The following is a 25,129-nucleotide window of genomic DNA, read 5'->3' on the forward strand; positions in this document are numbered from 1 at the left end:
AAGGAACAGACCACTGATACTCTGGATTTGTGACTTCTACCTGCAAAGAAGTGCTGTTCCCCCACTGAAATGAAAAAAGCCTCATAAAGGTGTACTTATGGGACTTCTGTGGATATAAAGCCCAAAGAAAACTCAACTGCAATTGAAAGTTAAAGATCAGATAGGAAGGAGGCACCTGTGATGGGAGGGTTAGACCAGAAGCTGAATCTGACTTCATTTTGAGGCAAATATTTAACAACAGTGTTACTAAGAAGTCGTTCTTGTATCACCTACTCCTACAAAGCCTCCCATGCTCCATGCTACCCCTCTCAGCCGGGGAAGAAGAATGAGAAGCAGGGGGTTTTAAAGCCTACTTCCAACTAAAGCTCTTGATCTGAATATGGCAAGAGGATTTCCTTTAGAGGGAAGGTGAGTACAAACAGAGGGCCTGCCATCTGTTCTGGGATTCCTGCTCTATCCAGATTTTACTAGAAAAAGAAACAAAACCCACAGTGTTTGACACAGACCAACTGATCTGGTTGTTGCAGGTGAACCTCATGCAGGGAATGCTGCGTTCCATCTCCCACACTGACTGCCTTTCAGGCAAAACAGCTTTCCCCATCCAAACTCAATTAGAAATGACTAGACATTAACCTCCAGAGAAATTTAAAAATTGCTCTGCAAGCAGTGGAAAGTAGTTTACACCCAATAATAGAACAATTGGCTCAAATGATTGCCTCTTCCGTGTTTGGGGCAGTATTCTTAGTCCCTAATTTTACACGACTCTGGCACAGACTGCTACCAGCTGCTTGCCTTCCTCTCTGTCAGAGGTTACTGCCCTGAAGAAGCATGTCCAGATGTTAGCTCTTCACTAAAAAGCCCAACATCTCAGCTTCAAGCCCTGAACAGATGAGTTTGCAAGTATGTATCAGCGGGGAGCAAGGAGGCTCTGACACAGGTCACACGTGGAGGCAGCTGCTGGCAGCATCCACAAGGCAGCTGCGCGCACCACGAGAGCCTCACGGGGCTCAGAGCCACCAGCTGGAGAGCTGGTCATCATCATCAGACAAAGTTTAACAATTTAGGGCAAGTCCTGCTTGGCAGCTCCAGAGCCTGATAAAATAATACAGCCACAGGAGTGAAAGGTATGCTTACTCTCCAGAGTAACCACAGAGAAGCAAGTAATTCCTGATTGTTCTAAGTCATCAAAAACCAACAGCAAAAAAACACACAGAAGAATTGACAAACGTGTTAAGTCCACGGCTTAAAATGTTTTAATAAAAACAAAGCAAAATACATTTCATAATCACTGGCAGAATGTATAAAACCTTTTAAATAAGAACTTTAATATTAGTCACAAAATACAGCATGTTGTATAAAAATAGCGGTATGCACGCAGATAAAAGAACGTAGAGCTGCTCTGAATAAGACATACAAAGACATTCAGCTTTGACTACTCAAGTTTCAAGCACTTGTTGGATCAGCTACTTTACTCCTCCCCATTCTGCTTGGGAGGGTTTTATGCTGGCACTGGGGGACCCTCCTTCTACCCTCCTTCAGCCCGTGCACAATGCCCCAGCAAGCGTTTTCACAAATGGCTGGCAAGGTTAAGGTGCATCATGTTGGGCATCTCAGCCCAATTTTCACAGCTTATGTTTTAGAAAGTGCTCAACAGTTGCATCCTTCTCAATGGACACCTCAACTTGGTCACTCAAAATCTTCAGCTTTTCAGCCAGTACCCTTCCAAATTACTCCTGATCCTGGGTGCATCACAGTACTAAAACTGGAACTTGAAATCTAGCCCCTCAGCCTGAGATCACTACTTGAGTGCAGCTGCAGTACCATTTTTGAACAGAGGTACCTCTGGATTTGATAATCCTAAATCATTCACATACCAAAATTCACTCAAGCCTGTCCATTAAGAAATCCAGGTAATGCATACAAATGGATTTGGAAGAACATCAGTTTCAAGAAAGGAAGCTATAACAGACAACAGTGTTAATATCCAAAAAAAAACCAGATACTAAGCATAAACTTGTCTGTGATAATGTGGCTATCAGACTTAAGAGTATAACTGTAAGAGAAGGCAACAATGGACAAAAAGAACTGGGATAATATGCAGTACGTTGTAGTTGAGAACAAGATGTCAGAGAAAGAAAGAACACGTCCAGATTTTGTCCCAGATGCTGACACACAAACTATCAGTTAAAAAAAAAAAAAGCAACACAGTTCTCAACATCTCGACAAGCTTGAGACCTCCTTACACCTTTACAATATCATCCATAAAAAATTTATGCCCAGTGAAGGCAGTGGAGACACAGATCCACCCCTGGTCATCATCTCTGTTTCCCGAGTCCACAGAAAGAGAGATGGGCACTGCTGGTTGAAAACAGTCCCTGCTGCTGACACTAGCAGCAGCACCTTGCAAGATTTGCCATCAAAGAGAGCAAGCATATGTAAACTTTATGCTCTGCCAGGCAAAGCAAGAAAGTATTTTCTTCTAATGTTTTCAAGCTTGAATTTTGAAGTGTGCTCTTCTAAGAAGAAAATACGAAAGCTTTGTGATGTATCACATCAGAAAATACAGCAGCAAAACCATCTTCCCTAGTTTAAAAACATCAGTTAAATTATCTTAATGCACCAAATCTGACAGGCAAAAACATTCCCATAAAAAGCTACCCCTTTTCAGTTATGAAGCACATCACAAGAGCGAGCTTCAATTCAAAGAGTCAGAAGCAGAGAAGCTTTTATCAGGACTGAAAATCCACGTAATGAAACAGGCTGATCTTGCCAATCTATAGCAGGAAAGAAGTTTAAAAGGCTTTATGGGGAACTGGCTGAAAGTCACTGTTTTTGGTGGCATGCGTCATTGCTCTGCGCTTGGCAAGCCGGGATTTGGACGGAGGAGAAAGCTTCATGGAGCACACAGCACGGGCAACACTCTCCTGCTCTGCGCTGAGCTCATTCTCGTGTTGAGACAACTGGCGGTTAAGGGCTATAGCTTCAGCAGCAAAAAGGGTCAGGTCTTTTGTGCTACTGTTCCTTTCAAGGGAAAAGGAGAAAGGAGTTAGAACACATGCAAAGAGTCAGTTCGGCTGTTCACCCTAACGGCAGGATATGCATTTCCAAGCAGTCTTCTTTCTCCTCTCAAAACGCTGACACAGTAGGCAAAAAGAGCAGTTAATATTTGCATCTCTCCTTACCGTGACAACCAGCAACACATAATGAAAATGCTTTGAGATTTTGGAAACAGATACAGTTTTAGTCCTCTGTCTGTCTGCCAAGGATTCCCCAGGAAAAACCCAGGAAGCCACCTGCAACACCACGCTTCAGTTTCTACGCGTCAAGAAAGGAGAGGCAGGTGGGACAATACTGTTTTTTTTTCTCAGAGAACTGCAGTTCCACTCAAATTGCACATCTGGGTTCAGGAATTGCATTCCTGAGGGTAGGAAGAACCTGGAACTGCCAGTGGCAGACACGGAAATAGAAAGAGAGGTGCGAATCAGGCCCTACAGCATACAGGATCTGCCACCAAACCACTTTAAATGAAGCTTGTCCTGCTCGTGGTTAAATTGCTACTGTGATTACCACATTTTCAGTGGAAGTCAGATTTGAGCCTGTGCATACAATTATTCATTCATCAAAATGTAGTCTCCTTGGGTAACACACGCCTTTATGCCTCTTTTTGCCTCCTGGGCAGCAAACTGCCAAAACCATGATTATTTCCAGTCTAAGATTAGCCATGCTCCACAGGAATCCTCTTCAATGCCTTTCCCACAAACAAGTAAGATTAGATTATAAAGAAAAATGACAGTTTTTAGTATTTCTGATGCTCTTAACAAAATTAGCGCTGCCATACTCATGTAGTTCCACTATTAACCACAGATCTTACCCACTCATTTGCCACCTCCTATCTCTCCCCATTTGTTCAGTAATAATTCTTGGCCAACCTTATAGATATTAAAAAAAAAAAAGTGAAAAAAAAAAGATTACCTTTGAAGAACTTGAGGGGTAGGTAATCCCCTTTCAGGAGCCTGCTAGAAGAAGCAGTTACGAGAAGTTAGTTATGTATTAGTAGGTGGGAATCAAACACTCACAAGAACAATTTAAAAAAAACAACAGGTAACTCTCTCAAAATAACAGCTAATGGATACTGTATATTAATTGCTTCACCGTGGGTTTACAAATCACTGTTGACTGCTTTCCTAATCCATCTTCCCTGTCACAAAAAGAGACCACCTTTTGCAGGTATAATGCTAAAGCTTGGGAAGCTCTCCAGAGGGCCCATCTGTTTTTTCTTGAACTGAGAGCTAAAGCAAAAAAGCATACGGCTGTTCTTTTAAAACTGTACCTACCAGCATTCTGCAGCATTATATTAGAGTAACATCACTGCAGTGCTTAGTTTCCACAGGAAAGCTATTGAAAATGCATAAAGCAAATTAAAAAAATACTTAAAGCTTGACAGAGTCATCCAAATATTTACCACACAGAGCTCCAGGAAGAATAAAACCACTGGATATAATGTAATTAATCAAGAGATGAGCACTAAACATGAAATATCTCTACTAAATATTTAGAGAGAGGGAGCAGCTTGTTTACAACGCAGGAAGAAGAATAACCCTGAAAAATACAATGGGATACATACTCCTTGAACCCACGAATGTTGCAAAACTTGAGCAGCACTAAGTCGTTCTTTGGCATCACGAACCAGCAACTTTGAGATGAGATCTTTGGCCTCAGAAGATATATGCGACCAGTCCTTCTCAGGAAATTCATATTTGCCTTCCTGAATGCTTTCAAAAAGCTTGTTCTGGTAAAGGAAATAATCTTTAATTTAAACAGCAACTAGAACACAACCAGGTGACTTCTCAGGTGGGATTCTTCTCTCTCAGTTTTACCCACTTCATAGGGTGAGTGACAGCTGAAACCAACTAGTCTCCTTACAGAGCAAATGGAGAGCGGCAGGCAGCTCCACAGAGTGCTGCAGTACATTTTAAGATGGCTGTGATACACTGTCTGCTGACAACACCTCTCACTCTCCAGTAACAGTGAAGTCAACATACTGTTTTCAGAAAGAATAAATTCAGGCTCTGGACAGAGACTCTTTGGAAGCTCAACTTTCACCTGAGGAATTGTGGTGATTACAATAAACAAGATCAAGGATTAGAGAATACAGTGAGGGTGGGGGAAGGGCAACAGGACGCTCTGAGATCTCTCACCAAGAGGAGAAAGAGGTATCTGCCAAGCATTACATGAGAAAGGGCTGTCATAACTCAAGTCTTACCTTACCAGATTCACTTCTCAGTGAGAGCTTATCTTCCCAGGTAACTAATATGTACACCACTCTTGAGAGTTATGGCCAGTCCTACACCCCACATTCACAGGGCAAAGTACACTGTATTAAGTATGCTCAGTATATGCATTCACCTGGCAAACTCTGCAGACTTCTCCTCTGTCCCAGCCACAGTCCGTGCCACAGTTGCCCACAAAAGGAGGGTAACCACTGAGCATGATGTACAGAATCACTCCTAGGCTCCAAAGATCACACCGCTTATCGTAAAACGTGGCCTCCTCCGTGAAGACTTCAACTACTTCGGGTGCCATGTATTCTGCTGACCCACACTAGGAAATCAAATTTAAGCATGATTTCAGAGTGAGGCTTGAATCAAAACAAAATCTTTTTTATTTTGGTGGTGCTGTTGGTGTGTTGTTTTTTTTTTTTTAAATTAAACATTCTCCTCTCTTTACAATATATGCCTTGGTCTAAAAGCAGAACTATGCATCAGGGACTATTGAAACTTGCTGCTAGACTTTACCACAGGTCTCACTTTGTTAAGCCTCACAGAAAGCAAAAGAGATTCTACTGTTCTTTAGCAGAATTACAAGCTGTTTCATATTAATCTATGATTCTTATTCACAGGATCTACTTATTTATATTTCACATTTTTAAATCTTACCTACTAGCTTGGAGCTTCTCAGAAAGAAAGTATACAATGGAAAGTGATTTTTAGAAAAAAGACTCATGCAAAAATCTGACAGATTTTTCTTCCACAGTAATGCCAAAAAAAAACAGCTCTGTATTTTTTACAAGTTTATCTGTTATAAAGCAACTGCTTACAGGGTTGCATTCCCTCTAGCTCGCGGGTCTTAGCTACAGAAACTAAATATATGGAAATGTAGACAAAACTGAGTTCAAACTTAGTCCCATAAAAACAAAAAAACATGAAAATCTTCGTTATCTCTGGGGAGTAAGAGACAAACAGGATCAGTGTGGTGCATTCTGGCCAACAGGAGAATTAACACAGTGAGCTCTCATTCTTTTGTTTACTTGTTTTATGACTAGAAAACCAAGACAGTACTTATCACATATACATCTGCTTTAAATGAACTATCCACCTCTCAGTGTCGTTGCAGTAAGCCTTTTGGAAGCTATACTCTGGAGATGTGAAAAACAGTTTTATGGCAGAAGGGGAAAAGCACAAAGGCACAGTCTCTTACCGGTGTTGTTAATTCTGGAGTAGTGATTGGAGTACATGCACTATTCAGCTTCACCCCACTACCAAGATCAAAGTCACATATTTTTACTGGCGAGACCTAATAGCAAAGATAAAAATACCAAGATTCAGAAGACTGGGACTGTCTTAGTTTCAGGTGGGATGGATTTTTCTTCAGAGTGTCTGATATGGTGCTATGTTTTGGCTCTAGGAGAAAAACAATGTCGATAACACAGGGATATTTATAGTTTCTTCTAAGCAGCATTATACAGAGCAAAGGCCATTCACAGTGAAGGGCCCAAGGAGCTGGGAGGAAACAGAATTAGGACAGCTGACTTAAACTGGCCAAAGGGATATTCCATTCCATACGACATCATGCGGAAGGAGTTTTGAAGGGGGTCGGAATTCATCTCGCTCTCTTCCACAAGAAGAGAATTCAGTTGAAGTTCACTGATAGATTCAGAAGTTTTCATGAAAAGAACAGACCGAACGCGAGCACTGACTTAGGAAACTAAGTTTAAAAAAAATACACTTCACAAAGCTAAAAAAGAACAGAGCGGCACCTTTTCTGGAGATTCACACAGGATGTTTTCAGGCTTCAGGTCCCTGTGAGCGATTCCTAAATAGGAATACAAATGTTCATTAGAAAAGATACCCTCCTGTTTTATTTCTCTTTATTTCTTTTTATTAGAAGGTGGTCTGGGAAATACTCTAGGCCTGAGTTTACACACACATCCTGTAATGACACTGCAATTAACTAAATTAAAATTAACTAAATTGCAGTGTTTGTTTGTAAAAAGTCACTGTTGCATCATGCTATGCCTTTACCATCCTTAAATGTATACAGGAGTCAATCAAGCAAACAAGAACCTGCTAACACTGGAACATTTTGGCTTACCCTAAAATTAACTAATTAAAAACAGCTTATTAAGATGACAGACCTGGAGGAAAGTTTCTTGTGTACACAATCTAGTCAAAAGAATTTTATGCCTTCTACAGGAAGGTCCTTCTTTCCAGAATGATCATTTGATAGCTTGCAGAACTCTTTTCAGCACAGACACTATCTAAGACACTCCTCAAAAGAAAACCCTGAGCTTCCAGATGAAAGTACAGCCCCTTTCATGTTACGTACAGCTATGTACTCATTGCTGAAGCAAAAGAAAATATAAAGGCTTTTGTGCCAGAGGTAGAAGAGACGTCTTCAGGAGAACCACTCACACAATTGCTGAGCATAGGCAGATCCAGCTGGGAAACCCAAAGTACCTGTTTGTGCAACTCACAGGCAAAGGCGGTTCTGTACGATCAAAGCAGTTCTTCAATTGCCTAAACATGCATTTGCTGGAAGTTCTCCATTTAATATGATCAAGTATGTTGGGAAGGCAGAAAACAAGTAGCAAAAATAAAATCAAATGAGCATCTTGGTTGTTAGCAGCACTCTAGTCTTGTTTAAAAGCACTCTAAGCACACTTGCTATATGAGATAGAAGATATCCCACCAACTTCTAGTTAAGGTACTGATCTCTTTTCTTCAGCACAAGCCACAAGATGTGACTTAAAATCTAACACTCATAGCATAGCACTGATCTAAAGGAATCAGAGCAGTTTCCATTGCCTATGCACGGAAGAAGGGAAATGTGACAAACATCCATCAAGGTGGCCCATGTTGACATTTACAGCAAGGCTGACAGAACTCCCAGCAGTTGGCTTGGCTTGCAAGATGAAACCTAACAGCATTTTTTTGTATTATAGTTTGAATTCAAATGCCTGGTTATGTAATGTGTTGTTTTGCAGCCGCACACAGCACTGAGAAAAGAAAACAACTGCCTTTAAACACTCCTCCAGTGGATTATTAGCAATAAAGCACACATACCCCAAGTGGGTGTAAGGCAGTATTATCATCCAGCCGAGTTTTAAGCTACTACTAGAAAAAGAATTAGTTATCCTCACCAAAAAAAAAAAAAAATTGAATAACTACCTAGCTGTAGCACTTCACTGTTAAGTTGTGTGATAAAACTGCTTTCATTTCCTGTTTACTTCAGTGTTCTGTATGGTACTTACTAATTATTTTAATGTGACACAGAAGAACCATAAAGAGAACAATAAAATGAAGCAGGATGTTGCTGTAGCTGATTCTGCGAGACATTCCCACTGTACCAATTCACAGCAAACAGCAGGAAAGAAAGTATATTGATGCTTTAACGCCATTTTAATGAATCACATCCCTTTTCTTTGGGCAATGGGGAACCAAAGCTAAGTACTCGAAGAGAACTACAGAAAGATACTAGCTGAGTAGATATTAAATTTGCTTGAACAGTGTGTCTCTCCACACGTCCGGCCTAAGTTTCCTGTTTCTTATTCACCCCATAACTCCAAATCTAAACATGGGTATTCAAAGACTGCATTCTCAGCAGATTTAAAACTTAGTCACTGCATAGCCAGGCTATGAATATTACCAAAAATCTTAATCCAAGTTAAGCTCTTTTCCACACTGGAATTAACTTCTGATATCACAGCCACAACATTGGGCAAGATCAGTATGCGTTGGTTTTACTTTATTTACTCTTTCTGCATTGTCACACTTCTCTTTTTGACAGGTTCAACCTACTGAGATATAAATACTGTGATTCCAACTCTTCAAGCACATGAGCAGTCCTGTGACTTAGAGTAAAGCCTACAAATAACCTATTTTATTTTACACAACAGTTTAGACGGCCAACAGACCTGCTGACTGCCTGTAAAAGCTGGCTAATAAGAACAGCAAAGTGAATGGAGAGAGTAAGGCTTGTCAAAATAAACAACAAACACAGCCTTCAATTAAACGCCATTCTACTCAAAGGTAGTTACTGTAATAAAATGAAAGCAAACATTAAGTAAAGCTGCTTAATCCATGCAGGACCAGATAGTCTGGACAAGGATAAGGTTTTCTAGTTATCTACCACATTTCACTCAAACACACAGCTCAGAGATGACCATAATACACATAGATGTTTTGCAATGAAACTAGAGTACTCTTAAGTAGAGAACAGCAGCAGAAAAGCATTTTAAAGTAAAAGAACTCCTCACAAACAGAAGTGCTTTTAAGTCTAACCATATTCCTAACGAAATGAGGGCATCTCCAAAGAAAGACTATGGCTCACTTGTAGGTCTCTCTCTCAACAGTGGGGACTTGAACGTAGAGATTAAAAGCTAGTATGGAGGTCTTGTAACTAGCAGAAACTCTGGGTAAATGCAGAAAAGCATCTCTGCAGATGTGAAAGAGGGAGAAATTAAAAAGAAAATCAGCTCCCTTTTGAGTAACCTTTACATAGTGGCTTAGGTAATGTGAATAAGCAAATGGATTCAATCCTAAAATTAATTCTCCTTGGCTGATGATTTAACTTCTGTTTTTCAAACGGCTATACCATCTTAGCACAGGTGATTACTAACCACATTATGAAATGATTATTATTGAGGGAAATAACATAAGTCATCTGGCAGGGCCAGAAACAGAAATGCTAGCTAAGTTAAGGCTGACTACTTACAGATAAAATGCGCTTCACATCATAAAAGCACAATATCAAGTAGTAAAGACAGAGAGAAACTTCTTTTACCCTTTGTATGAAGAAAATTCAGAGCTGAGGCAATATCTCTCACCACTTTGCTAGCTTCTCGTTCATTGAAATGCTTCCGCTTTTGGATATGGGCCAGGATTGAACCTGTAAGAGTTAACAGATGGAATGGAAAACGTTAGTTGCAAATGCTGCCTGAGCCAAGAAAATGCTCTGTCAACTATGGATAAAAGTGCAATAGCTACTACAGAATACAACAGAAGCATGAATGCATAATTCCATTTCTCTTCTTTCATAACAGTCTTTTATAGTAGGCAACTTCTGTGGACCAAACAGGAGAATGATAAAAGAATAAGCTGCTTCAATATGTAAGTGTACTAGCATATACTTCTCAAGCACTGTAGCCTTCTAGTTGAAGTACAGCATGTGAGTGAGTCATTTTTTACTGCCCCAGCACAACTGGTCTGTTTTCCACACACACTGAACACCGGAGACTCGCTAACAGCACTAGCAAAACTCAAACATCAGTTAACATGTGTGTAGGACTTCAGCAAAACCCACCAATCTCCAGGTCGCAGCAGGACATCCTTGAGCTAACTCTCCTCATTTTGTGTAATCTGACAGCTGAAACCCTGCTCTGAAAGTCAAGTAAACCCTATTTTTTTTTTTTTTTAAATCTCAATATCATCAAAATGAAAATACATTCTTTAAATACACGGTTCCTACTGACATCAAGATAAGGCTCACACAAAGAGCTAGGGTTGTGAAATCTGACAAAAGGCCTCAAATATGAGTACGCTGAGGGATTGGTAACTGGCAGTCAGGGCACCACCAGTATCTCTTTAACAAAGGATAAAGGGAAGTTTATTTCCTTATCTTTAAGTGAGTTCCATTAATCTTCTCAAAACATTAGAAAAGCCTTTAAAAAGTAATTAAACATAATCCACAGAGCTCCAACCCCTCTAAACAGCCTCACTACTTCCATTTTTCATTTTATTTTTTTTTAACTCAGAGATGTATGCTTTTTACAGCAGTTAGGCAGAGAAGTTAAGTAACTGACATTTGTGATTAGCTCCAAATACTGCATGTATCTTATATATCAGGTGAATTCATTCTTATTCCTAAGTTCTGGATGGGGAAGGAAACCTCCCCTCCTCTCTTCTAGGATGTCTTATTTTTACATGATCAGAACTGCTGCCACTGCTCCATAGTAAGGATTCAGACAGGAAAAAGGAAGCAGTTCACTGGCAGACACAATCAAAAGAAGGATGAACAAAAAGACTCTTCAAATATGCGCCGAAATACTAGTTCAGATGGCTGAAAGAAGGTCACTTTGGACCAGGTTCAAAGACACAAAGTTTCCCCTGCTGATAACACCACCTTTGAGCATACCATAGATTTTTTAAGGGTGCAGAGTTCAAAGGATTTTCCTGGCAGAGTTGCCCTTTACGCATCTATGTAGTAAAAACAGTTCTTAAAAATGCCTCCACCTTTACTGAAAAGCCTGCATATTTTTCAGGAAACAGGTTTGAGCCACCTTAAGTGCTCATTTCACTCAGCAGATTTATTTCAGATCACCCTTCTGAATACAGCCGAAGCTCCAAACTCTCTCAGATAAGAATTATATCAATATCAATGAAAACCTCCCCTCCAGACTTAGTATTCTGCCAGCATAGAGGACTCCTGCAAAAGGAAAGAACAGCAAGATCTGGCTGCCACACTTGTTACCACCTCCTCAGTATTCATGATAAACAAAGTATCATACAGCATCTCCCAAAATCCATTACAGTGGGGAAAAAAAAAGCACTGCAGAAGACTGTTAAATCATACAAGTTCAGTATAATAAGCTAAATTTTAACACTTTCAGTTATGGAACACTGTCAGGCGAAGATAGTAAACGGCTTTTGCAAGTCCTGGAGAACAGATCACAGCTAAAATGGGAGCTGAGCTCCTTCAGTTAGCACAGCTACAGGAAGGCAAAGCTGAAAATGGAAAGCCCATGCTATGACCCAACACTGTAGTCAGCACTTCATCTCTGAGACTGGAGTCAAAGTAAGATTCATGAGCCAGCCATGCTGTTTACATCAACACTGGAATCTGCAGCGCATCAGAAGTTGGTCCAACCCCCTGATTCCCATTAATTCTTTGGTAATCATTCAAACCCACATAATTAACACTTCAAATACTGACGTCTTCCAAAGAGAAAAGCTTCAGCCCAAGTTAAGCACTGGAGAAACAGTAGGTAAGATAGTGAAGAAAGTGCAGCTTTATTATCCAGTCAGCAGCCGTGCAGGTACACTGATAAGCATAGCCTCACATTCAATGAAGAGAGTTAACTAGCAGAAGGATGCAGAGATGGGAAAAGAGACAAATGCAGGCTCATTCCAATCTAGCCCTGCTACAGCTAATTTGCCAGAAAAGTCTGCGCAGTGAAGAAGAGAAACCTAGGCAACAATAATGAAATGATGCAGGAATTTTAGAGCTTTTATTCACTTTCCTTTTTCTCAGTGAAAAACAGTGTCCTTAAGAAAAGGAGTTCTACACCTATACTAAAAGAATTTGCATTTCTTGCTACTGTGGTTTGCTACTGGCTTCCTGGCCAGCGACAATAGATGGTGTTACACAGACAGGAGCATAAGCCTTCAAAAACTCAGTTGTTCTTCAAAGGACATGCCATGCTTTTAACTCATGGTTTTGCACACTGTACAGTTAATGGATACTGTAATCATGCAGTACGCAGACAAACATAAGAAACTTCACAATGCAGACTAGATGTCCACTTGAATGCTTGACATAGCCTCATTCCCCTGTGAGTGTTAAATCCTGGTGACCAGTGACCACAGATGCTCACTTTAGTGGCTCTCAAACAGCCACAAGCAGACAGGTTTACAACCACAGCAATGTGAGGCAAAAGCAAGATGGCTTTTTTCTAATAGCCACTTCATGAGTTTCAAGTAAACAGCATCAATCCCACACTGAAGGAAAACGTTACCAGGATATCTAGATTCTATACTACAGTCATGCACAATACTCAACATACTGTCTCCCTCTGCTGCCTCTTTGTCTTAAAACTGTCAAGCATTTAAAATAAGCTCTTCACTGTCTTTTAAAACACTGAGACAAACAGGACCCAGATGACTCAACAAGCAAAGGCACAGTTGGTGTACAGTACCTCCTCGCAGCTTCTCAAAGACAAGGTAGTATCTTGTGTCATCTTCAAAAAATTCTATTAATTCCAAAATGTTCCTTTAAAAACAAAAAAAGGGGGTAACTACAAGAGTGAAGCAGAGAGTGTAAACAGAGCAATGAATGTTTTGTGATGGATAATTAGGAAGTGCCAGAAGTAACCAAAAATGAAAGTGCTAATTAAACAAATTGTTTTGGTTGCCTATTGCATTAAAATCAATTTCCAGTTCACACTGAAATTTAAGCAGTGGAAAGAGGCCAAAAAACAAAATCCTTATCAGACAGGATTGTGAAAGACTTCTGCTACTGCTCAACTGACAGGAAGATAACGGATAATAGGCTGTATTAAATAAGTTGGAAGAGTGCATTCGTGCTGTAGGCAAGAGCGAAAAATAATTACACTGGCATTCCTTCTCTGTGGAAATCACAAAGCAAAACACACAGGGCTCAGAGGAGACAGGCAACTATCAACATGACATTAAAGCCAGTATATTACTAGCCATTTTTAGACCAAACTGGGTTTTAGCTAATGTATGGTCTCTGCACAGTGCAACACAAATACCCCAAGTTGCTTTCAAAATGTCCAACATCTAAGTTCATGTAAGATTTTTTCATAACTTATATGAAATAGAAAATCTGAATGATGAAGGTGGTCAGAATAATTGCAGTTTTTTTAATCAGTTACATGCTGGATTATCATATGCTCTCAACAACACACAGAATAAAGATTAATCTGCTTCTCTATATCGCAACTTAAACCCAAGAGTTTGGTAAACAAGCTCGTTTTTAGATTATCTTTAACACTTGCACACATAGCAGCTGCACTGTATATTCTACAACAACATATTAACAGAGAAATCCAAAGGAGTAGTTTCAGAAACCGCTTACAGTCATCACAGAGCACGCTGCCACTGGCAGCACAGGCTCTTCCTCTGTTTCAGGCACGAGCAGCAGCTTTAAAGTTGCTTCATCCTGTGGCTATATGAAGTCAGCACAATCATCCAAATGAAAACTAAACTAGCTTTTGGCTTATTTAAGAGTTCCAAGCAGGAGGACTGACACAATGAAGAAAAAGCACTCATTAAGAAAGGGCAAGACTGTTGCATTCAACAGCAGCTGTTACTAGGCCGGCTTTTGCCAGTGGTGAAATCACAGGGGAAAGTGCCAACATGTTAATTCCTCATTTAGACAAAAGCCACGCATCACTGAAGCTCATTCAGACTACACTGACCTGGATGATGACTGAGTTATGCAACTTAATTTGTAAACATTTCTCTAAATTGCCCAGGTAAGAGGAAAATCGTACTTTGAACAGATCAAGTCTAAATTTCAACTGGTTTTAAGGAGACTACTGCAAAGTTCCTAACCAAGGCACAAATAAAGAGGCTTAAATTTGAAAAAACGCTCAAGAGACTTTAAAAGAACAAAGAAGAGACTCTATACTTACTTATTACCCTGACACTGATACAGTGTTTCTATTTCACGAAAAACCCGACTTCGACTGTGGCCAGCGTTTTTTTCAATGATCTGTGGAAAGAGAGAGAGCTCATATTCAAGAGATTACTGCAGGCACTATGCCCGTGCCTCTGGATTTGGATAACTGATCTAGAACTTCAATCTCATATACGACCACCAGAGAGATACACTCCACATTTGTCTGCCTGTTTAATTTGTCACGTGTCATCTATTCACAGCATCAGCAGAGTCTGGAAAGCATTCAAAGGACAGGAGAAATGAGGACAGGAAGAGAAGAAAGGAACTAAAACCGCCTGTTACCACAGTTACTGATCAGTTACCACAGGCTTTTTCTTGCATCATCTTAATTCTGTCGAGAAGGAGATCCTTCTGAGTTCTAACAAAAATAGATTTGAGTCATATCAGACATGAAAAAGACAGAAAGAACAGACTCATCATTATGTGCATTTAATTAAAAAGTACTAAGCTAACCACAGAATGAGACATTGGGGTCATGGCGCGAACGTCACAGAGAGCCAATAGCAAGACCTAGTGTATTAAAGCAAATATACACGTAATGGCAGAGTCCTTCTGCAGTGCCACCAGAAGCCACCTTCCTTCACACATCCCTCAGACTGAAAGGGGACGAGGGCTTTCCACAGGAGCGGAGACTGAATGACTGCAACACAAACTGAAAGCACGCAATGCTCCTGCAAGTACTAGCACCACCAATATGCAGCCTCAGGTTCTCACTTTTACAGCCAGATTTCTCTATTACCTGAAGATGTGTAACTCACGAGGTAGCTCTTTATTCCAGACATTAGACTTCAACTATTTTACAAACAAAAGTGAAGCATCTATAGGAGAAGATTTTCAAAAGGGATTAAAATTTTGTGCATATGTTCTTAGTCAAAGAATCAAGCATACAGCCTTCCCATCACTGCTGTTTGTATTTGTAATTAAATGAGGAGGCCTGGGACAGACACAACCCATAAATGGGCCCTAACACTCTACACGGTAGTATTACAGAAGATTCACATCTATCAGAAAATGAAATACAATTTTACATGAAAAAAAGGTTGTATTTGAGTATTTGATGCTCTCTAAACAGCATTAACATCATTCTCAAAAGCTTGCATTACGTAGCAGGCCATCATGCTAGATACTGACTTGACCACTTCCAATATAAGAAAAGGTAAAAAAAAAATAAAAAAAATAGGTAGGACTACAATCAAATCAGGACATGATAGAAAAGCAAGCCCTAGATCTAGCCATTAACAGCACCATTTAATGTCTGTGAATTTTATCTGTGACTGATATCCCAGTTCACTCCAGAGGCAAGATACTTAGAATGACAGATCTATCAACAGTTAGACTCATTTCATGCATGAAGAATTTCCTAAAAGCTTTTGCTATTACGCAGTCTATTCCATGTTTTAACTTAAATAGCAAGAGGCAGAAAACATGTCACAGGTGGAAGCCGCACTGCTTCTATTCTATACTTACTTTCACTGCATATTCTTTCCCAGTTTGGAGGCTGACAGCACCCTGAACTTTGGCGTAAGCTCCTTCACCAAGAAGCTCAGCAGTCAGCTTGTACAAATCTGCCAAAGAAGCCCAGCAGATGGGGAATATTAGCCAAAGCATTTCAGTGAATGACATCGAGACGAGCTATTTATCTGATGAGCATCGCTCACATGATAGCAAGTGAGAAAATTTCCTTGGTAATGACCACAGAAAATGGAATTATGCAGTATTGAAGTAGATGTGTCAGGCTTAATTATGCTTCGTTATTCACCTTTCTCCCTCCCCAGGTTCCAAGTAAATTTAAAGTCGATTTCATCCCAGCAGTAAAATTACAAATTTGTTCATTCCGGCACCATTTTACCTCAGTGACTGCTAGGATCTAATCCACCTTCCCTGTCTTCATTTACAAGCCAGAACTGATTTTTTTCAAGTGGAAAACACTTCCCTCCTTGATCAGACAATGCTTACCATATGAAATCTACTTGCAGATGTAGTGTTTCAAGTATAAATGAAATTTTAATGTTTAAGTCCAGGAGACTGCTAGCATCTTGATTTGTAATCTACCTGACTCCCCACTAAGAAATTTTGTGCTGGTCAGTTTTGTCCCACTGAACTGTATTTTACTGATAACACTTTGGCATTAGTACTCACATCTAGCAGTCAAAACACTAATTCTATTAAAAAAAAAAATCAAGTGTAAATAGGACACATCAATTTCAAAACTACAAGAAACAAAAAGTGACTGAAACATTGGAGATGAAAAAAATACAGAAATGTTGACCTTTAATGTTAGCCAAAATGTAACACTTAGCTATGAAAATTATAATGGTCCATTTTCTCTAACAAGTAGAAGCTCAGAAATTACCACCAACCTTCAAATTTCCCAGGGACGTGATCTGTGGCTCTGGTCCTTTTTTTTTTTTTCCTTTTCCCACTGTCTGCTATGGCAAGAGGCTGACTGCTGACCATCTCTGCGTGACAGAACATAAAGGTGCTTTTAACACACAAGGGATTACTTTAGGAGAAAATGCACATACTGGTGTTTATATCCTTAAGCTATATAAAACTATCTCTGCTTCCTCACCACAGGCTGATGCCTCTCCCATAGAAACTGAGGAAACCTAAAAAAGACAAGCTGGGTGCTGATTAACAGCTCTGAGGAGGTTTGATAAACGTAAAAACAGAAGAAAATAATTATGCATCTGTTGCGACTCCTCCTCTCAGCACACTAGGGGAAAGAACAGGAATAACCTCACTGAAAACCACCATGAGCTACCTTCAACATAACATGTGCCCTGAATCATAGGAGGGAGGATGGAAAGCTAAAGACAGCATTTTTAACCGTCACACAGCTGTTGTACTTTCAGCTATGCTACTGTTTAAGACATTTTCAAGTCAGCTTAAGAAAGTGAGCTCCCCAAACAGCAGAATGGTGAAGAATGGGAAATCTCAAATGCAGCAGTGAAAAGAAGCAACCACAGGAGTCAACAGGTCAGAGGAGCAATCTAGGTCAGCTCATGCTGACAACAGGCCAGCAAAACATTTCTAATAGAACCGTGATGTCCCTTTCTAAACCACAGACTGGTGGATAGCCTATGCTCCAAAATGAGCATGAGATCTTACTTCTTGCATGAAAAGCTGCAAATATTACAGCAGCTTACTCAGAGGTAGCAACTCACTGATGCAAGATAATATGGCAGAAAAAGAAAGAACACCCTCCGGTTTTTAAGGAAGGCCTAATCAAAAGCAGTGCCATAACACTGGCTACTTCAGACAGCTATCCCATGTCCAGAAAGGTTAAGTGATTCCACTCACATGAGCCCCTCTTTAGCACTTCAGTCATACCTGCCAACTTGGCTCCACCAGTTAAAAATCTCTGCTCAAAGTCTTCAAGGCAGTACCAAAGAACTGCTAAGGCATTATACAGTCAGTAGGATTTTTAAACAAATTCACAATTAAAGGTCTTGTATTACAGAAAAAAAAAATAGATCCCTAGAAATAGTATGATTATAACAATGATAGAAGAGCAAGTCCTAAAACCAGTAAGTTTTCAGGTAATTCTCCTTTAACAGAGAACCTTTTTGAATAGAAGTTTTTTTAAACTTTATAACTGTTTTTACACTTCCCCTGTTTCTAAAGCATCTTAAAACACGGAGGTTCTGAGGCAGAAAATATTATACAACCATCTACCAAAACATGAGAAAGAAAGAAAAAACTACTTCTCTTGTCAGTATCTGTCAGTAACAGCTATTATGAGTGTCACTTAGAACTCACATGTTGTCTCAAATAGACAAACGTTATTTAGAAAGCCCTCTAATGTCTTATTGCAACACTTGAAAACGCATCACTCAAAGCCACAATCAACTATTCAAGAGATCAGTAAATCCTCATTTTAAAGTCTTTAGCAGAATAGGCTAAGAAATCATCACAACGGATGGCAGTTGCAAGTCCTGAAATACAATGAGAAAGATACAGGCATGCATTTAACCTGCTTCTGAAGAAACAGTTTATTTTTAATTCTAGCTGACACTTAGGTTCAACTTTTAAAATAAAGATAAGGCCAGCCTTTGACAGCAAGTCCCAGCTCTCACTGACTTCAGCTTGCATGAGAAGAAATTACTCAGAGTTGGGATTAAACAATACAGATGAAGCTGCTCAGAGTTACAGCTGGACTTTTTGGAGGAGGTGCTTCATTCCCGAAAGGTGTCAAGTCTAGTCAACTACCTGACCTTTTACAAGTCAATAAGTCACACCCAGACAGGTATCTTAGCTCAAATATTACATGGATTTGGAGCTTATAACAGAGACTAAAAACTATGCAAAAAGAACAGGAGATAAACCCTTCACCTTAGCACGCCTGACATACTTGTTCATGATGACCTCCTGTGCTCTACCAGTTGGCTATGATATTTACAGCCCGGTGTTTAATGCCTCACTGCATTATTTCAATTCCTTTTGGGCTGACTCAATTCCTAAATTACAGACAACCGCTTCCTTAAAACCAGAAAGTTCACTAGGTATCTTTACAGAAATCAAATTACTGAAAACTGATATTTTCAACCCGTGGTCCAGACCAAATGTACTACCAGACAGGCATTAAATGTTTGCTATATTAGATTTTTTTTTTACCCTTTCATTTTGCTATTTCACATCCCTGTATAGTTCACTTCTCTGCCAGTGCAGCTTTTCCTTGATAGGTATGACAGCTTCATTCTCATTGGTAGAAGGGAACTAGACCTAAGCTTAATTAACAACTGGAATGACAAGAAAAATCCTGTTCATTCCTAATCAAATGCCTTAGCGGTTCTTCGAGTTTTCGAAGCAGTGAGTTTCTATGACTGTACACAAACGTTTCTGATGACACTGAAAGTCTGCATGCCTCAACCTTCCAAGCAGTGCTGAAGTGTTTTGCACACTGCATGACTATCTCTGGTGACAAGGACACTTGGGCTCTCAGGAAACTCACCCTGCCAGACAGAAAGCACAGACTGGATGAACTGCTCTGGAGAAAAAAGGCTCGCAGACGCATCAGGTCCCAGAGGAACATTAAACTCTGTCATTTAAAGGTCATTTTACAACACGGCTCACATTGCTGAACTCCTGCTTCCACCAAACCAACTTGTCCTCCCATCCTGCAATCTATTCTGGCTGGAGCAGGGAGGCGGGTGCAGAACAGGATTTGGTGCTTAGGGCACTTCTTACATCCCTCTCAACTGCAACAGTCATACAGTTCTCCAGCAGAGCACTGGCTGACTGAGCTGCCAGAAGCTGAAGAAATAGGGAACAATTCAAACTCTGATCTGCCTTTCTTTTCCAGACAGGTTAGGATGACTGCTCACTGGATAACACAACCCAGCAAAATCCATACTGCAAGAGGAAGAAAAAATGTGCAAGTTTTTGCCTTAACCGCAGTGGTGCTGAAGTCTTGCACCCTGTTATCACCACAATTCAGTGCTGAGGTAATATTTAACACATACACTATTCACAGCCTTGTGTGGGAAGGTAATAGTTACAGTTTTTTCCTTTTGCAGTTGTGGCCTCTATAACTATTTTCAAAAGGATGAACAAAAGCACTTATTATATAGAAGACTCTCAAATAATGACAGGTGAAGAAGGAAAAATCAACACAGGTTTCACTACACCCATTACCTTTCATTTTGCTTCCTAACACTCCATATACAAACATGCCAAAATCCACTATTCAAAAGTAACTCCCTTATTATTCTCATCTGCTTTCCCAAAGGAAGGAAGAGTACATTTAAAAAACAAGCATACACATATCCAGGAAGCACTTGGAAAACACAATACAGATGGCCTTCTTCTATTAAGAAGCAGATACCTTGTTTATGTGTTTGAATTCAATGGGAGGAAGCAGTTTAAGCAGAGTCCAAGTACTACCACCTGCTTCAATACTGTGACTTGCTTGAGCTGAGTTGTTCAGTAACTGAAAAGGAACATATCACATTTACATTCAAAAATCACATAAATATTGTTATATACATTAAAGTAGCATCCAGAGTACGGGGGGATTGCAAGAACCTGTTGTGCTGGGCTTCACAGGAAAGCACAGTAAGGGCACACTTCTGCATTAAAGATTTTATCACCTATAAAGACAGAATGCAAAATATAGCATTATTTACAATGTTCCAGTCATTTCAACTGAAGGTCATTCATCTGTATGGTAGTTTGCCGTCATTCATTCTTAGCTACCAAAGTTAACTTCTCATTCCACCTACAAGAAAATGTTTAACGTAGCTTAATTCATCAATCTGAAGAACCCATGATGAAGGGGGAAGTTAAAAACATCCCAGCACCTTTGCAAGTACATACAGAGACCTTAACGTTTTAAAATGAGTACCCTGAAGTCCATTAGAAGCCTGAGTGATCTGATTTCATGAATGAACAAGTCTGAGAAAAGTTATAAATTTTGCCATACTGCAGATGTTACTGTACCACCTACACATTTGGTAATCTCTGTGTCTCTGTGATTCCCTTCAGTCTCACTTTCAGAAGACCAGTCACCTTATCTTCTGCAAGTTGCATTCTAACACTTCATACTCTCAATTAGGCACCTCCCTTGCAAACTAAGGATGGGGTTTCTGAGGTTCTGAATCAAACCCTCCAGCAATGGGTGGATATCACTTTGCGGGATAGCACAAACTTACTTCAAATAGATTCCTCCTACCCCAATTTACTACTTCACCATTACTGGGGAAGCAGGGAGAACCTTAATGGAATGGAGAGCACCCCCTTCCCTCTCCTGTAGAGAGAAAATTGTATATTTTAGCACACATGCTGTAGACAAGAGGTCTTCTGCTGTGATCAGTCTATGCGCATACACACATGCATTATTTTAAAAGCACTAGTTATCATTCAGAATAACAGAAAGAGAACTTATCGTCCCCACCGGAAAGATCCAAAGGCAAACAAGACAAGCACGATGGCCCTAAAATGAGTTAACAAGGAGGGATAACAAATGAAACTGAAGTTGGCTCAGAAATGTGCTGTAACCTTTCCAGCTTCTTGTTCTACAGCAACTTGCCTCTGTGGCAGCCAAGTGGATAACAAGATGAAACAGGACGTAATATTTCATCAGACTAGCAAATAATCATGAACGGTAAGCATTGCCTGGGACAGCATGGCATACGCACTGGTTAGGGCTCTAGAAACTATCTTCCTTCCTTCCACATAGGGCTGTACAGCCAAACAAGGTATTCAATGCTACTGACCACTGACAGACAATTCACATTTAAGAGTTTCTATCACAGTGCAGTAGGACCTCAGCTGCAAAATCATTATAAATTCCAGATCATAGATATTTTAAATGAGAGAAGTCCCTGTAACAGTACTTTGACCCAACTACTCAAAGCTTCTCTAACCCCTTGAGCAGTTTTAAATGAAGGAGCTGTGCAGGGCAAGTAAGTCCCGAGAACCACTTATGAAACAGCTAGCTGCTTCCCCTCTGCAATGTCTGATGGCATCAAGAACTCTCAGCAGACTGCCTCTGCATCACCAGTTAGCTCCTCTAACCCCACACAACGAGCTCCCTTGCCAGTTTTCAAGTGCAAACCTAAGAGAATAACTTCTTAGAAGACAACTTTTCACTTTGAACAAACACAAGATAAGGATTTCCTGCTCATACTTAACACCCCACAAACTATCAGATAAGGATATTTCTCACTGGGAAAAAGGCTATGCAACACACTCCCATACTACAAAACCCTTTTTTGGAGGGGTTCATTTACCACAAAGTGTTTTAGAAGCCTGAAACAAGAATGGTTTTCCTTCCTGTTCCCCCTCCTCTCTTCTTTCACCTAAAATTAACAGCCATAGAACCCCAAATGTGAAAATTCACCGATGTCACAAAAAAAGTAACGTGCATGTTTTAATACCTCGTTACCAGGAAAGGTACTGGAAGGTAAAAGGAAACTCCTCACAGCGCTAAATATCTTTGTGTGTGTGCGTGAAAGCTTTATAGAATACTTAAGCAGCATTCATATCATGGAACAGTGTTAGGATCGACAATATTCAACTTCCAGAGGCTCTCGGGTGCTCAACGCACCCACTTTCACTGGAAAGCTGCCAACACCACCCACAGTTACCTTTAGGACGGCAGGGGAAGGGGCTCAGCTCCACAGGCGCGTTCTGCCCCGCTTCCATCCAGCATCTGGGAGGCATAGGGAGCAGCTTTGTTTGGACGAAAGCCAACGTGTACACCTTCAAAGTTACCAGAACAGGTGCCAGGCTTTCCAAGCAAATTGTGCAGCGCTCATCTGTATGAAAGAAAAGAGGTCTTTATAAGCAGTCAGCTCATAAGAGGAGAGAAGGAAAAAGAAAAAAAAAAACAGCCCTTTAATGGGTGGTTTACTTTCAAACAAACTCAACGCTTCACAAACCAATGCCAACGCTGTCAGGGGACCGGGCTAATGTTTGGCTGTCACACATGTCCTGAAGCCAGGAGCCGGCTGTCATTGCTGCTGGCGTTATTCCCTCAGAATCGCTCCACAAGGTCACCCCAGTGATACCACAGATACAAGCGGTAATAAATACATTATAATGAGATGTTCAGTACTCCTAGACAACCGTGCCCGCAGCCAGCGGAGCCCGCCGGCTCCTCCCTCAGCCTTCCCCTCCCACACCTCCCCTCAGCGGTGCGGGGAAGGGAGCAGCCCCCCGCCACCACGCAGCACGCAGCTCGCAGTCCTCTGCCCTCACCTCCATGGCGGCCGCCGGCGTCCCGCGGCGGGGGTGGCGCTGCGCCGCCGGACAGCCCGCCCGCTGGGAAGGGGGGAAGCGCATGCGCGAAGCACTACTTGCCGTGAGGCAATTCCCGTTTACAGGCGGGGGGGGGGGGGAAGTTGGTAGGTGGGTGAGATGTGGTGGGCCTCTTCTTGAGGCCATTGCCCGCTTTCTGAGTGCTTGCTTCTTCTGGGCCTCGTGAGCACAGGGCTGAGGTGGCCGTTCATTGCAAGTCTCAGGTTCGGGCAAGGTTGTTCTTACCCAGCCAGATAAGTCCAGACACGAGATATATGGTAGCCCCACATTTGTGTGAGGAGATCGGAGGTACAGCACTGCAAACGCGGCTTCCATGAAGTGTCCTCAGTAAGGGGAAGACCTATCTTGGAGCCCTGTTATAAATCCTCTAGAATGTATACAGGGTGGATCAGGACTGCTCAGTGAAAAAAAAAACAAAACCACACAGGAATGAGCAATCAAACAACATTCAGCTTGTTAAGACAATACCTTCACACACACACACACACACACATACACACACACAAAGCACATCAGTGCGTTCAAGAAAGCCAATGAGTCTTTCTCATCTCGTGACTTCATCAAATATTTGCTCTTGTGAAGTGCTAGGGCGCAGAAGGGATGATAAAGGATAACTTTATAGAAAAGTCTTTGGGATTTTTTTGGTTTTGGTTTTCCCACTAGATTGATACTGTATAGTGTGTGTAATGTCAGTGTATAATGTGTAATGCCAGCAGCATAGCAGATACTTCGAAAGGTCATTTCCTTGCCTGCTTTCTTCATCCTGTGCTCCTACAAGCATTCTGCATAAGCCATTGATTTTTCATGGGTTTCCAGGTTAGCCTCAGGACCAAGATGGGGGCTTGCATATCTCAGCAGTTTTTCAGGCAACAAGGAAAAAGTTTCCACCTCCTTTGCTTTTCAAAGCAGTATGGCTAAAGCAGAGGGATTGGGGTTGTGTCTCCTGACACACAGTAAGCCAGATATATCTTCAAGCAGATCAGGCTAAGAGAGATGAAAGGAAAAAGTACAGTAATAATGCAGATACCAAACACAAAACACTCCTCAATAGATTATCCATATTCCCCCCCCCCCCCCCCCCCCTTCTGGAATAAACAACAGTCTTTCAGCAGCAAGAGAAAAAAGGCTCACTAATAACAGAAACCTTGTCTTTGAGTTGGCAGATGAGCCTCTTCTTTTAGTTTTACAAAGAGAAGCTCTGATCTGCTTCTGAGGAGTTAACTTTCTCTTCCTGAGCCTTTTTATCAGTGCTATTTCAGTAAGGCTGAGCAGGGTGGTGGAATTGTTTTCAGAGAGGTATCCCTGGCAAAGAAGAGCTTTCTTCCATATAAACTCAGATTTTGACATTTTAAAAGGTCATTCTCCATTTGGGTGACATTTCAATCCTCCACTCACTGTAGTAGACTAAATAAAAAGATGTAAACTGGGAAACATAGAGTCTGTATACAAATATATATATATATATAAATGAAGATGAAAATCCAGTCCAGCAAAAAATCCCGTGAGGTACTACTCCCTCCTTCATATTTGCAGATAACTGGGAGCTTGCATACAATGCTACCACATTTCAATCAGAGGACAGTAACTACCTATCTCCCAAGCACCAAAATGCATCTCCAAATTGCTTTGCAGGGAGGGGAACTTCTTTTATTTATACAAGGACCAC

At 40.8% G+C, this 25,129-nt stretch overlaps 1 protein-coding gene across 5 annotated transcripts; it reads right to left on the bottom strand.

Annotated features, from left to right (window-relative positions):
• MKNK1 (MAP kinase interacting serine/threonine kinase 1) lies at positions 1,231-23,537 on the bottom strand. 5 transcript variants are annotated; one of them, XM_021404942.1, is made up of 15 exons: positions 23,404-23,537; positions 22,791-22,961; positions 20,728-20,792; positions 20,528-20,632; positions 17,061-17,159; positions 16,168-16,265; positions 14,654-14,733; positions 13,193-13,266; positions 10,063-10,167; positions 7,037-7,092; positions 6,478-6,573; positions 5,407-5,601; positions 4,625-4,789; positions 3,973-4,016; positions 1,231-3,021 (listed from the first exon to the last, which is right to left on the bottom strand). In XM_021404942.1, exons 5-15 carry the CDS (start codon positions 17,155-17,157, stop codon positions 2,793-2,795), a joined length of 1,239 nt encoding a protein of 412 aa, XP_021260617.1. In that variant the 5' UTR covers positions 17,158-17,159; positions 20,528-20,632; positions 20,728-20,792; positions 22,791-22,961; positions 23,404-23,537; the 3' UTR covers positions 1,231-2,792. The 5 variants fall into 5 exon arrangements, with proteins under 5 accessions (XP_021260617.1, XP_021260616.1, XP_021260615.1 ...); XM_021404941.1 differs by lacking the exon at positions 20,728-20,792; XM_021404940.1 differs by lacking the exons at positions 20,528-20,632; positions 20,728-20,792.

The sequence above is a fragment of the Numida meleagris genome, chromosome 7, assembly GCF_002078875.1.
Source record: "Numida meleagris isolate 19003 breed g44 Domestic line chromosome 7, NumMel1.0, whole genome shotgun sequence".
NCBI classification, from domain to species: Eukaryota; Metazoa; Chordata; class Aves; order Galliformes; family Numididae; genus Numida; species Numida meleagris.

What these genes read in the sequence shown, in the direction of transcription:
- MKNK1 (XM_021404938.1), bottom strand. Translation starts at nt 23,160, where the DNA reads ATGACAGCCGGCTCCTGGCTTCAGGACATGTGTGACAGCCAAACATTA. An exon ending in CCCTGACAGCGTTGGCATTG is followed by an intron (nt 22,962 to 23,084) that starts GTTTGTGAAGCG and finishes TCTTTCATACAG; the next exon opens with ATGAGCGCTGCACAATTTGC. An exon ending in AACATTCGTGGGTTCAAGGA is followed by an intron (nt 4,017 to 4,624) that starts GTATGTATCCCA and finishes TGCTTCTTCTAG; the next exon opens with CAGGCTCCTGAAAGGGGATT.